Source organism: Anser cygnoides, chromosome 2 (assembly GCF_040182565.1).
Source record: "Anser cygnoides isolate HZ-2024a breed goose chromosome 2, Taihu_goose_T2T_genome, whole genome shotgun sequence".
NCBI lineage: Eukaryota > Metazoa > Chordata > Aves > Anseriformes > Anatidae > Anser > Anser cygnoides.
In genome coordinates this window covers 50,427,704-50,441,706 of record NC_089874.1, presented here as the reverse complement: position 1 = coordinate 50,441,706, position 14,003 = coordinate 50,427,704, and the positions used below count along the sequence as shown (strand labels likewise).

Sequence of the window (14,003 nt, the reverse complement as noted above, 5' to 3'; positions counted from 1 at the left end):
ATAAAGACAAAGACAATGTTTAAGATAGTAAAGATAACGTTTAAGGATAATCAGCCATGAAACCCTCCCAAGAGTCATTTAATTCACTTCTACGGCAATACACGTTACATAGGATAGTTTCTAAACACTAACACAAAATGCCTCCACGTGAGGAACTTTGCAAACCTTCCAGGACACAAATATGTTTTGTACCGTATTTGTAAGTGCAAGCTGAATCCTCCTTTTGGAATCTGCAACATAAGCTTTTACCTCAGGGTGGAGAACAAAGCTTTTGCATATTACTGAGTTTCTAATATAAAATCTGTTTAGCGGAACCAATACAAAGAACAAAATTCTGTCAGACCATTTTCAAATGGGAATGAAGGCACAGGTACAAGAAACCTGCTGCGAAGCATTGACAGTGTCCCGTTTTACTTGATGCGGTCAGTGTATGCTGTATCAGCTTTAAAACCCCAGCTGATTGCAGATCAACCCCACAGAGGTTTGACCTCAGCTGAATTTTCAAGATGTTCTTCATCCAGTAGAGGTTGGCTTGTATTGTTAAAAGGCACAAGTATGGCTAAACTCAAGTGACAATGACAGAACCCTTATTACCGTCAGTAATTAGGTCATCACCGGTTGCAGTCATAACTGAAGATTCCTGAAAGACAGAAAAGGCTAAGTTTAATCATAACTCATTTCAGAAAGCATCACAGATTCAAAGTGCTGCAGTCTCAATCCATTCCTTCTTCCTACAACTACAAGGATAGATGACATTTTATCTACTTATTTTTAGAAGAAAGCCAATATTACAGTACAGGTTGGAAGGGACCTCCGGAGGTCACAACTAATAAATTGACCACGATAAGACCACTTACAACAACTGTTTAATTTGCTTTAAGCAAAGCAAATCAGAAGAACAGGAACAGAAGAAGCGTACGCAATTATGCTGTCAAAACCATTCTTTGGTATGCGTGAACAAATAATGGTGTATAAATCACTAATTCTATGGATTTACTATTTAAGCACTTAAATACAAACACCTCTGAATGGAATCTGCTCTTTTAACTTCACACTAAGTAGAAAGCATGTTTTCAACTTCGGATTCTTTTTGCTGATTCACACAAATCTGTACAACATACTATCTGTGAAATATTTTCTTTATAGCAAGCGTGCACTATCTTTACCTCAAAAACAGCTGGAGCCATTAAAGAATCTCCTAAAGAGCAGTCTCCAACAGCTTGCATGCTGTCACAGGGAGCATAGGAGCTGTAGTTGTAGTCAGCGTAAGCATCGTAACTCCTCTGCGAGTAGTAGTTCTGGTAATCTTGGCAATAATCATTATAGTTGTATGACTGGTACCGCTGCAATTCTGCTTTCAGTCTGAAACATGAGAAGTTGCATACAGTCAGAGAACAAGAGACTGTAAACCCAGTTCTGAACTTAAACAATTTGTCAGCTTACATACTTCAAAGCTTAAAAGGAAGCTTTCCTAAACAGTCACCTAAGTGACAGCTTAAGTCACAGCTCAAAACCTCATTTCTATAGAAGCAAGCATCCTCACCTTTGCCAATACCAGAAGGAATTGTTCTCATGGATTAACTCCAGAGCCTTGACATGGTTACCTGTACACATCAAGTATTTTTAGCGTTGGCATAAGCAAGCTGCTGCTAAGTCTCTGTGCTTTGCTAAAGATTGATTTAAGACCAGAGACATTTATCAAGCACAGCTGCTTTAAAGATGCAGTCTTAACCCTTCTATCTTTTGTTTGGTTAATTACTAGATCTTATTTCCAGAAAGAAGTGAATGGAGTCAGATTATCCATTTCAAAGAAGCATCTGACACCGCCTGTCAGTTTGCCATGTCTACCTCCACCTGCTCAGTTTTTTTTGTTTGTTTAAAGTCCATTAAACATTCAACAGCTGCCAACTATACCGCTCAGGTGAAGTCAGTCTTGCTTAACAACACAATCGCGATTCTCCAGCACGACGCCTTATTATTAGTGGGAGAATTACAAAATACACTGGTTCTTAAGAAGAAAGGGCCAGCTGATTAGCTTTCACTACTTTCCCTTTCAAGATTTTCTCAGGGGCAGCTTCAGACTAATGACAAGAACCAAGACAAGTGCTATCTGTACTAAAACTGAGGTACACTGCATAAAGAACATTCAGATAACCCAGCTGCATATTCAAAAAAATCCGCTGTTTAGACTTGTCTTCACTGATTCTGTACAGGCAGACCTCCTGTGTCTGCAGTGCCCAGTTTCTCTGACTTGAATTGGGGATGCAGAGAAGTGAGTTCTATGCTTTTGGGGAAGAATACAAGCTGAAGGCATTCTGAAATAGCTTCCAAACTAAGCAAACATGAGGGACAAACTAATCCAATGGCTGGGTATTTCAATGCTAAGAGAGCACGGTACTCAGCCATTCAGAAACGTATTACTGATGTGTATTTTAATACCTACATTTGTTTCAATACTGCAAAGCTACACAAGTTCTAATAAAGAGGTAATCCATTGTCTTGTTACTGTAGTAAACAAACAGAAGATACATCATCTTACGTCTTCTGCTTCCAACTGCACTCTTCCTACATACAGTTGTGTAGGGAAGGAAAATCTGAAAATACTGTTGACGTTCTTCTGGATAGCCGAAGCAAGAAAACATGTTTGTGGCTTATTCTTGTTTTCAAAATAAAACAATATTAATTTAATAAAAAAATTTTGGCAAAGAAGTTTGGACAGTGCTCTCTTGGAGAAGAGCATTTCCATTCTAAAGCAGAAGGAGGCAACATTTGCAGAATTATGCTAGGTAAACAGAAACAGAAGTGTCATTTTTTACTATTTAACAGAACACACAAGCTAACCTCATGAACATACTGAAATTGTTTATATGAAGTCCTGTTTTGTCAGTATCCTGGATCAAAGTTCATCAAATTTGGTATCAGTTCTTTAACCGTTCAGAGACCTGAATTGCCTTAAATAAGTGATAGAACTGAGCCGGTAGAGTAAGAAACCCTCTCAGGAAGTGCTAAGCTTTAAACTCCCCATTGCCCTAAGCTCATGAAAAGCAAAGAATAGCATTCTAAACCTGTTCTAGTAATAACGCCTTTGGCTTTCTCCCTGCGTTCCCATTTTTTCCCCCCACTTCTTTCCTGTCAACCCACTGTAAAACTAGTTATGTGCTTCTCTCAAACTAGAGGGAAAGCTCTAAGAACAAGAACTCCCTAGCATATAAAACCACTTGTTGTCCCTTCTGCCTTATGCAGGCCCAAACCTGAAAATATTTTCCAATGCATTCAGCTTTGCTACTGTTGAGAAACAAGGCTGGTTACAATGGCAGCTAAGCCCAAGTTGCGCTGTCTGGCTAGACTTAACAGTTGGATTCCCCCAGCCATCCTGAAGCAGGTTGATGAATCCAGGGAGTCAAAACATAGGACTTCTGCATTTCGGGTTTTGTAGACTGCATCCTGTGTACAGCCACTACAGCAAGGGCCACAGACTTTCCAAAGGCAGAGCTACGAGAATCTGATTATTTAGAATAACTGTATCAATGCACAACTCCTTGGTTACCTTTTAGAAATTCCTATGCTCAGCCGGATTCCTTTTCCCCCCAGACCTGGTGCGTTCTGGCAGTCTTGCAGTGCCCTCATCTGATCACCTTGCTCACCAAATCTGACATAGGCATACCCTCTACTATTTTCAAAAGGGAGAAAACCAATTCTAGTATGCATAACAGTTACAAAGCTAATGAATTCAGTTTCTGTCTTCTACAAAAACCAGAAGATAGCAGCTACTATAGCTTCTATTACTTAAGCAACCTCTCTGGCATGTGCACGTGCACAGAAAAGGCTTTCACCAAATTAAAAAACTTGGGCCAGAAGCAAAAAGCTTATTCCTTGGTAGCATTAAGATGCAACTCACTGAGAGCCAGCAAAACAATACATTTTAAGTGCTCTCTGCGTAAGTAATCAGATTCCATATTTCTGCATATACAGCAGTTAATCAGTTAGCACTAACCCACTCCTTTTGGAGCCACAAACTTTATTGGTCACAAACACCAAGAGCTGGCTGTAATTATCTGAACCAGTATTAACCGGTACCTCTGAACTCTTCAAACAAAAATATCTTTCAGGTGCTCTTAGAAGAACAACATCAATTGCCTGCAACAATTTGATGGCTTTGCTAAACGGAGCACTGAAAAGCACAGTGGTACAGTTTCTTTTGTAGCCTGTTCAGAAATTATAGCCCCGTGCCTACAGCTTCAAATCAGGCCAAGCTTACCAGCCCAACTCTTACAGCTTAAGTTCACTGCACTCGAATGCCTTCAAGACGTGCTTTTAGGAGCCATGGAGAAGAACCCTCTGGTAAGACCACCATTATAAAGTACTGAGTGTTGTTTTACACTTAAAATAGAACTATCTGTTACGGTCATTCATCAGCTTTCCCTAGGCTGCTGCTCTCTCACTACTGAATGTGATCCTGCTCTCAGTTTCCCACTAACTTTTTCCCCCAGCGTTTATGGCCTCTTTTCATCTATGACACTTTTAAGGGACTACACCGTGTTGAAAAATGCTGGTTAACATTTCCTTTTACACAAGGTGCCTCATCAAATTTTCCTGACTAAACCAAACCCCAGAACCTTAACTAGAAGAGGAAGTACACAAACACACACGCCTCCCTGGCCACCATATCTCCCCAAAACATATCTGTTCAGTAACAGGTCAACTGTAAGAATACTGCGATTAAAATCAGTATAGCTCTATACACTGCTTTTGTTCGGGATTACTAGCTAATGTCCTTCCCCTTACCCCTTCTGGAATTAATACTGAATTCTGTACTCCAAAACGCGGTTCTTAAGTCATACAAATGACATTTAACAATCAGAATTTTTCCACACAGTGATCCTCAATAAAAACTTCAATCCTCTACTGCAGTCTTTCAACAAATTAAAGGAATAAAAAACTGGCTAATAACTGTTCAGTGATTTTTGGACCTTTGTAGCACTAGAGTAACAGCAGTACACTCTGCAGCATAGTTGCAAGTACGTGGGAGTAAGATACTCTCTCTCATCTCTTTTTTTCTCTGAAAAGTGTGAGGCCTCTATTTCACCCTACTAAAGATTTTACCACCAACTGTACTGCTAGCATTGAGACACTACAACTTCTGTGCTTGTATGAGATGCAGGACAGGTTCCTTAAGGTGTCGCAATTTTTTGTCTAAACCTAGTGTTGAGATCAAAAAAGGGATTGCTACTAATTGCGTACGTATCAATAACCAGGACAGAAGACATGCTGCATATAGGAATTAAAGTTTTTCTAAAGCTCTAGTACATGAACATATCAAATCCCGCAGATTTTTTCTAGTATGGTTTCAGAGGTCTTACTTGATGGACATAAGCGCACAAGTGAAGACAAAAGATACACTGTTTACCTGAAGTACTGGTTTGCAAGTACTGCTTCTCTTCTGTCCTTCCCAAAATAAACTGTGAGGCAGCTGCAGACTCTGCACCTGAACACTCTGAGTGAACACCGAATGTAAATGATGGCAAGGCAGCATTTTGTGGACGCAGCCGCAGCACCAAAACCTGCAGAAATAAGTGAATGTCAAGTCCGTAACCCACGGTGTATCTGCAGTACGTGAAGGTTTGAACTACATTCTAGTCCTGATCTTTCCAGTCAAAACTGTTTAAAAAACAACCCACCAAACAGTAAAAGAAACAAGAAAACCCCATGCTTCCTCTCTACATAAAACTTTTCACAATTGTGTTTTCTGCCCACCACCTGGCTTTAAAAAGTATACGAACTTCTTTGAAAGATCATGTTTTTAGTCTGAACTCCAAATGAACAACGTGTAGGGCATGTAAAGAAGAAGCACGTCATTAATGAAAGCTTTTCTCTAAAAAGGATAAACTTATTCTTGGGGAAAAGTGTGGAAACAGATGTTATCTAGGCAATATTCCTACAGGAAAAACGAATAATTTTGCCACACCTCAAAGGAAAAAATAATTGTGCTTAACAGGTAAGAAAATAAAAAAAATCAGAGCAAACCAAAAAATAAATCACAGAATATGCATCCTCGTTTTAATCATGATGTATTACCTTTGAGCTCTGCTTTGGTGCTTGGCTTTGCACTTTCACAGGCTACACACTTCGTGGCCTCTGCTTTGTTTTGAACCAAGCAGGTCTCCCAATCCCAGCTTCCTTCGGGCGTCTTGAATTTGTCTAAATCCAGAAATTCTCCAGAAGGAGCAGAAAATGCAGATGCACTGCTACTGGTCACAGGTGTTGGACCCTCTGTGAGACAAACAAGACAGTTAACCATCCTGTTTGAACATGAACTATAAAATGAACATTAACTTTTAAATTTGATTTGTCACATCCCACAGAAATGTTCAAAACTACTCCGCAACTCCCCCCCCCCCCCGCCCCTGAAAAAAATAAAAGCCACCAAAAACCCACAAAGAAACAAAGAAACAAACAAAAAAACCAGAGTGGAACTCAAAGCTTCCAAACAACACACAACTCTGTTCAGCACACAAGCTTCTGCTGCTGTTGACCACAGTGTAACCTCCATAAAGAGGCCTGACAGGTGCCTTTTAAAAAAAAGGTGCCTTTTAAGAGAGAAGCAGAAGATAACGCTTCAAATTCAAAACCGGAAAGACAAGAATGGCTCTTCCCTTCCACAGCACACGCAGAAAACTTTTATCCTAGTATTACTTGCATCGCTCTTCCTCTTGACAAGTGCAACGTAACCGTGCAATTCACTGCACCATGGTCACAGTAAACCCCTCATTTCCAAAATTCCTCCTTGCAATGGCAAGAGCCTCAGACAAAGATGCCGACTGACCGCTCAGAGGTTGGAAGTCCAAGAGAATCAACTCTGTCTGAAATCCATTATCTTACCTCAGGAAATTTCAGTCTTACCGCACAGGATGATTACAAAAGCCCGGTCTAGTCCATCTTAATTTGTTTCTTCCACGATATATTTGCACAGGTGTTTTTCGATGTAATGGCATGTTAAATGACATTTAGAGTCAAAGTTAAAATTAGAATCGTATTTTAAAAACAATACAACCACGCTCAAAATCAATTACGGTCACACACAATGGGAAACAACCCAGTACTGCCCTGAAGAAGTTACCCAGCGGGTCACTCGCTTTCTTGAAGCCTACCACTGACCTTCATAGGCATCTCTCTGCTTTAGCTTAAGACTGGTTAAGACTACACTGTCTTGAAATCTGGCTTCACATCTCCCCTCAATTACATACAAACGGTGAGTAGAGGCATTTTGGCCACATTCTGTAATTTTTTTTACTTATTTTTTGAAAGAGAAAAACGCAGTCATTTTTAACTCTTTCTATGGAGTTCTCATTTTCACCAGTGAAAAATCACTATGTTGTTTTTAAATTAAGTCACCCACTTCAGCCATCTTCCCTCACCAGCTGCAAAGCCGGGGGTATCTGCATTGATCCAGCTCCGTACTAATACATTTCACAATCAGTTCAATTTATGCGACAGGCTGGAACCTGGGCTGAGACCTCTGAAGTGCCTGTAAACCAATCCTGCAGACAGCCGCTAACCCATCAACCGTACCTGGGAATCGTGTTGCTTAAAATATTCCATATATGCAACGTACTTTTATTCTGTACAAGATCCACAGAGGCTAGGATGGAAACAACAGGAAAAAAAGGACCATACCTGGTTTCTCAGACTGACAGGCTACACATTTGTTATCTTCCGTCTTATTTGGTACAAGGCATATTCCACAGTCCCAAGAGCCTTTCGCCTTCTTAAAGTTGTCTCCAAAGCCCAGAGTGGCTGTTGTGTCAGTGCTGCTCGAGGAGGATGTCACTGTCACCGAGCTGTCTGTGACCACTGGTCATGTCAGAGCAGGCATTACTCCCGTTCCAGGTTTTGGTGTCTCACATGCTATACATTTTGTAGCTTCCGGTTTGTTTTGGACAAGACATGTATCACAATCCCACGTTCCAGGTACTGTTTTGAATTTGTCTCCAAAGCCCAGCATCCCTGCTGGGGGCGCTGCTGGCTTTGAGGTGTCGCATTGACTTGAACTTACTGTCTGTTTCATACTCTCAACTGTTGAGGCTTTAGTAGCTTGACAAGTTACACATTTGTCCTTTATGTCTTTGTTTTGCAGAAAAGGGTCACATGTATCAGATTGCCAGTACGATGCTTGTTTAGAAGTCTCTTTACCTGCAGAAAAAGTTGTTATTGCAGGCCTAGTATAAACCACTGTGCTTGTCGTAGGTTGTGCAGACGTAGAAGAGCGTGTTTTCAACAATCCAAAGTCTAGGAAGCAAGAAAAAAAAGTCTTCCTGTTAGCGCAGCACCTCACTACGTGTAACTAAGTGACTTTACTAGAGGGCAAAAATTTCAACTCAGGTGCCAATGGTTACAACTAGACATTCAGACCGAGCGCAACAGGAAGTCCCCAGAAATCTTATCGAAACGGATGAAATTTCATCTGCTGCACTGGGTCACAACAGAACATTTCGTTAAAGCTTCATTTAACTCTTTGTTTCCAAGGAAGCTTTAAATCAACATTTTCACTGGTCGATACAAGTACAAACAGACAGTAGCTGACTGAAATCTGACAGTCCAACGTGGAATGGAAATAATACAATTTGATTAAGACGCGATGCCCAATCGAATCAAATTTCTAAAGCTCCTCCTTCCGTAGCAGATGACTCAGATCTACTCCAGTAACTGTACAGAAGTTTGTCCTCGGAGCAGCAATCCATACGGTATTTTCCCACAGATGCTGAATATTAATTAAATAATAAAAACTCAAGACAATTGAACAACTGTCTAATTTTCTATAATCTTTTTCAAAATGCATCGGACACAGGACAACTCCTTATTTAAAAGGTGGCAATTTTAACAGAAAAGACAAGCTACTAATACAGAAAGACTAAAGGAAATGCATCTTAAACAGCAGCTCAAGTTGCTTGTAAATCTACCTTGAACATAGTTGTTTTGTGGTTTGTTTGTTGGGTTTTTTTTAGTCAAAACTGAAGTCTTTGAACAATGTGGGTTTAGATTCTGCTTCTTTTAAACCGATAAAGAAAGTGAATGTCACTTCACTCAGAGGTCTTCCCTTAAATAAAATGCACAATGTATTTTCTCTCACTTAGCTCTTTCCAGTAGAGAAATGTGCTGCCTTCTTAACAAGTATGTAAGTTAGAAGAAGACTTTTGGGAAAAGATCAAATTCAATAAAGCCCTTTTTCTTAAAAGATATCTTTTCCACAGACACACTTTATGAAACTGTTGAAAACAATTGCAATTGCTTAAAAACAAAATTCAGAAAAGGGTTTTTAACGTAAAACACTCCACTTCTGTTTGCAGTTTAAATTTTAATCCACAGGAGCCATTGTAAGCTAAGGCCCAAAGATTCGCAGCTTTCGCCATGTATTTGGAACTGAAGCTCTTTCCTGTTCTTTCTTCACCTGGGCTGAAGGTGGGACAGGAGTGTTGAGTTTTACAAACATTTCCTTTTCAATTCCACAAATTGTATTTACTTAAAATGAAACACCGATTATCTGGCTAATTCTCTTAGTACCTCATTTACAAGTACATCCTAACACATAAAGGAGATGCAACCCATCTGCTTTTCATCTTGCAGTTTTACTTCCAGCAACAAACACCACTTAGAATAGAAGGGGGCAGATGCACCCTAACAAACGCAGCGCTTAATGTAATGCTCTCCTACATTCATATTTATAGCAGATACTCTATTAACCATAAGTCCTGTGTTGTTTTTTTTTTTAATAAAAAATGCTAGCGTATTTTTTGCAGCATCTTTTTAAAAGGAGTTCATTATCTCTCCAGGATTTTTTAGAACGTCTAAGACGCTTCCTTCCTTTAAGACATGGGCAGTGGTGAAGGGACCACCAGCAAAATCTTTGACCTCCTCTTTCTGTGTGTTGATGTTGGTTGAGGTGGTGGTGTCTTTTGAAACAAAAGAAAACAAAAACAGCTTTCACAATGTGACCTAATTAGAGCAGATTATACTCCCTTTTGTTAGAAACAAGAATTTCCAGCTTTCATGCTTCTCACATAAGAATCTTCACAAATTCTACTTACTTTGCAATGCTTTATGATTACAAGCAAAACAAAAAGCAACAAAACAAAACAAAAATTATAAAAGCAGATCTGTCACTGGAAAAATACTGCAGAAGTCCAACACTGCCTGGAATTGCTAGCATGCGCAGACAGGACAGATTGAAGATTTAATAAAGAAAAAAAGGAAAATCAGCACTTCAGATCTGAAGTGCTAAAGTTTCAGTTACCTAGGGTAAGAAAGGGCGTCACTGGAGTACCACTGGGTCCAGAAATTTCTGCCGATTTTACAACGGGAACACTAAATGTAAACCCAATCTGCTATGAACAAGAGAGGTTTTTCAGATTCTCAAGCCACAGGAACTTCAATCGAATGCACACACAAAACCAAATCTGAAAGCTGCTCTTCACATTTGTAGCACGCATGCTGAATGACAAATTATAAGCCAGAAGCCTACATACTTTTCTCCATCAAGGCAGATTCTGCTTTAGTGTTCTGCAACAGCCTACTAAATGCCTAAGAAAAAAAGTTAAGCTCCTTTATTATTTTACTTACAGAAGACGTAGGTAGCACTTCTGCCTCAGTAGATTTCACAACTGGAGATGAAAACGCGAACTCAGGACTGCTAACAGTACTTGTTGGTTGTATCTGTATTTTCAAAAGAATTAAAGGTTTATATTTAAGAGCAACAACTACCTGAATTCACTACCCAACAGAAGTCCCGCAGTGACGTCGAAAAACCTGATGTTTGAGTTATTTTGCAGATAAAAGTAATAATAAAACACAGGGAAGTTTCCAAGTGGGTATAGGACAATATCTTCAAAACCAAATTCCAGAAACTGAGAGGAAAAGCTGGAGATGCTACTTAGGTCTAAATGCACGGAGAAGCAAGCCAGGAAGCTGAAGAACGGCAAACTCAGCCCAATGATACTCCAAGAACTTCAGCAAACACCTCAACATGTTAAAGCAGCTGTCTACTTCAAACCGTACAAAAAATATTTCAAGTACTCTGGAAGAGATTAATGTTTATTTTATTGCAATAATATGCCAATTATTGCACCCTAGGCTCATTCTATGTGAGGCTTATATGACCACGTTACCTCTAAGTTAATAACTTAAATAAAGTTGTGGTTTAACCATTGCAGGCAACTAAGCACCACACAGCCACTCGCTCACTCCCTCCAAGTGGAACAGGGAAAAGAACTGGAAGTAAAGAAGTAAAGTTGTTAAATTTGAGGTAGCATTAATGACTCATCGCATGTAATGGCTACCTGGAAAGACAAATGCCATAACCCTGTACATACTCCCCACTCCTTCCCCTTCTTTCCCCCAGCATTTATTGCTGAGCACGATGCTAAATGGTGTGGAATATCCCTTCGGTCCTCTGGGCTCCGCTGTCCTGGCTGAGTGCCCTCCCAGCCTCTTGTGCATCCTCGACCTCCTCGCTGGCAGGGCAGCGTGAGAAACAGAAAAGGACTTGTCACTGTGTAAGCACTGCTCAGCAACAGCTAAAACACCAGTGCCTTACCAACACTGTTTTGCTCACAAAACTGCAACATAGCATCATCTACTACGAAGAAAATTAACTCTACCCCTGCCAAAACTACTATAAATAACTTGGCATAAAGTCCACACCCCCCTTCCCCCCCAGACTTCCACATCATTTGAAGCAGTTATACAATCACGTTAAATGGGAGTTGGCAGGCTCTAAGACTGAGAGAAGCAGAATCAAAACATTTATGCCTTTTTCCCCAAACTGGCATACAACCCCAATTCATTCAGCTGCGTAGAAACTAATATTTGTTAGTTTCATGAGCACCACAGAAAAAGTCAACTCGCAATAAAGCAGTATACTCATTGTAAACATTATTTATAGCATAAAGATTTACCTTGCCCGCCGCCGTCGCTGCTGCATCTGCCATGCCTGCCGCCTCCGTTGAATTTGCCACGCTTGTCGTTGCCGCTGTTGACCTTGATATGTCCTTTGTCATCAGCAGATATGGCATGCCCGCCGCCATTATTGGATATGTCAAGCCTGAGGGCACTGTTGAACACGTTATGCCCGACGTCGCCGTTGTATATATCATGTCCTCCACCTCCTCCTCTGATAGATCTGTCAAGTCCTCCACCTCCGATGGATCTGTCATGCCCTCCACCTCTGATGGATCTGTCATGCCCTCCACCTCTGATGGATTTGCCATGCCCGTCGCAGCTGCTGGAGTTGCCGTGCTCATTGCTGCTGTTGAAACAGCGCTCGGTGATGCTGAGACAGCGCTACTACCGACGAAACTAGTATTGAACTGAGGCAGCGATGCAGCACTGATGGGTAGGGGTATTTTCGGTAGCACTGGTTCCTCCACTTCCTAAAGTTGCAAATTTTAATTTTTCTTATACAAGACATACTACTTTCTCACCCCATCGCACCCAATTTATTAACAAAATTAAATAGAACAAAAATCCATACAAATTAAGAGAAAGCAAGTTTCCAGAAGAAATCCCGATCTCCCCACCTCTGTCTACCACGTCATTTTAATTTATGGCAGGCCTGCTTCCACATTATACTCTATTCAACAACTGTACAGCAAGAACACTGAAAGTTAACTCAAAACCTGTGCAGAACAGAGAGGCACAGATCACATTTTTTTTCTTTCTTTTCTATACTTTAGTCATCAAAGCTCTGGAGAAGCATCATCCTTTCTAACTACCCTCGCATGGCTTCAATTAAGAGTACACTCTCAAGACAAGTGAGAAAGTGTTCCTCTTGCAAAATTAGGCAGGATAGCTGCCAAAGTTTCTAAAGTCACTACAGCAGGGAACGTGGAAAAAGGTAATGTTTAAAGAAGCAGGTAGGTTCAACAACCAAACTAAACACAAAAAGCACCAAAGAAAGTCAGACTAGCAGCACTGAAGATTGTGTTCTGGTAAATACAGTCTATACCATGTATCAGGATGCAAATATAAAAATCAGAAAACAGCCTCTTAACAACTTCAATTTTCATCCCTGCCACTTACTTTATTCGATTACTAAGATTGGATGAGTTATGTTTTAAATGGCATAGAAAATCTGACCAAAATTTGTACAGTACTATCATGATCTACTTAGAAATGACTAGGCAGGGATGTAAGTTGGTGCTACTGATATTCAGTGCATCCTGTAGCTTACATCTGTTTCACAGTTTTGATTTGAAAAGTTTATGGAACTTTTGATATTTGGACCATTATTTTATTTGTGTTATAGGAATATACAACAGTGTTTACGATTTCTTTATATTGCATCATCCGGAAGTCCCATTTAATGATTTGAAACTTAAATTAACTTAAATACTTAATATTAACTTAATATTAATTAAATACTTAATGTTAACGTAAATACTGAAATTAACTTACAGGCAGCTTATATAACATCCAATAAAAGAAAAAATAATCTGAATATTCATGGTCATAGTTTTATGGAATAGATTTTTCCTATTAAAATGAGAAAAAAACTCTCTCACAATGAGTTTGGTGAGTATGAAAAACTGAGTCATCGTTAGCAGACATGGAGAATGCTCTCTTCTACTACTCTTTTTCACACTCTTGGCCTGTATCTTTCTGTATGACTTAAATATGAAACCAAAAATTAAGCTTTTTTTTTCTTTTTATACTTGGCACTCGTTTCAAGTATCATTCCTGTAGAAAAACTATACAAACCTTCACCAAAACATTACTTCTCTTCTTAGGACTCATTCATTCAATTGCTAACGAGAAATGTTATAGTTTGAAGAATCTCCAAGGTAACAGAATTAAAAGTTTCACAATTATATAAGCAAAGTTCAGGTATTCAAACACAGGAAATCAATTGGAGCCTGCTCTGAAACCCACAAGAAAACAAAAACAATGCAAAAATAAAGCGGTATTGTTATAATTTACTATGATGCAATAAAACTGACACACTTAGCTAGTTA

General features: G+C 39.7%; 2 protein-coding genes across 3 annotated transcripts in view; both read right to left on the bottom strand.

The window, feature by feature from the left end:
• Window positions 1–355: 355 nt before the first annotated feature.
• Window positions 356–7,204, bottom strand: LOC136789884 (uncharacterized). 2 transcript variants are annotated; one of them, XM_066991178.1, is made up of 5 exons: window positions 6,076–6,345; window positions 5,408–5,561; window positions 3,548–3,670; window positions 1,167–1,362; window positions 356–640 (listed from the first exon to the last, which is right to left on the bottom strand). In XM_066991178.1, the coding sequence occupies exons 1-5, from the start codon at window positions 6,296–6,298 to the stop codon at window positions 566–568; spliced, it is 771 nt and encodes a 256-aa protein (XP_066847279.1). In that variant the 5' UTR covers window positions 6,299–6,345; the 3' UTR covers window positions 356–565. The 2 variants fall into 2 exon arrangements, with proteins under 2 accessions (XP_066847279.1, XP_066847281.1); XM_066991180.1 differs by lacking the exon at window positions 3,548–3,670 and having other exon boundaries at window positions 367–640; window positions 6,076–7,204.
• The window catches only part of LOC136789919 (nuclear pore complex protein Nup153-like), a 41,050-nt gene continuing 33,528 nt past the window's right edge, over window positions 6,482–14,003 (bottom strand). Inside the window, 5 exon segments of the mRNA XM_066991251.1 lie at window positions 6,482–8,285; window positions 9,824–9,947; window positions 10,289–10,379; window positions 10,615–10,707; window positions 12,285–12,422. Coding sequence (XP_066847352.1) covers window positions 7,640–8,285; window positions 9,824–9,947; window positions 10,289–10,379; window positions 10,615–10,707; window positions 12,285–12,422 — 1,092 coding nt within the window. The 3' untranslated portion in view covers window positions 6,482–7,639.

What these genes read in the sequence shown, in the direction of transcription:
- LOC136789884 (XM_066991178.1), bottom strand. Translation starts at nt 6,298, where the DNA reads ATGGTTAACTGTCTTGTTTGTCTCACAGAGGGTCCAACACCTGTGACC. An exon ending in CTTGCAAACCAGTACTTCAG is followed by an intron (nt 3,671 to 5,407) that starts GTAAACAGTGTA and finishes TTTTGAAAATAG; the next exon opens with TAGAGGGTATGCCTATGTCA. An exon ending in TGGCTCCAGCTGTTTTTGAG is followed by an intron (nt 641 to 1,166) that starts GTAAAGATAGTG and finishes TCTGTCTTTCAG; the next exon opens with GAATCTTCAGTTATGACTGC.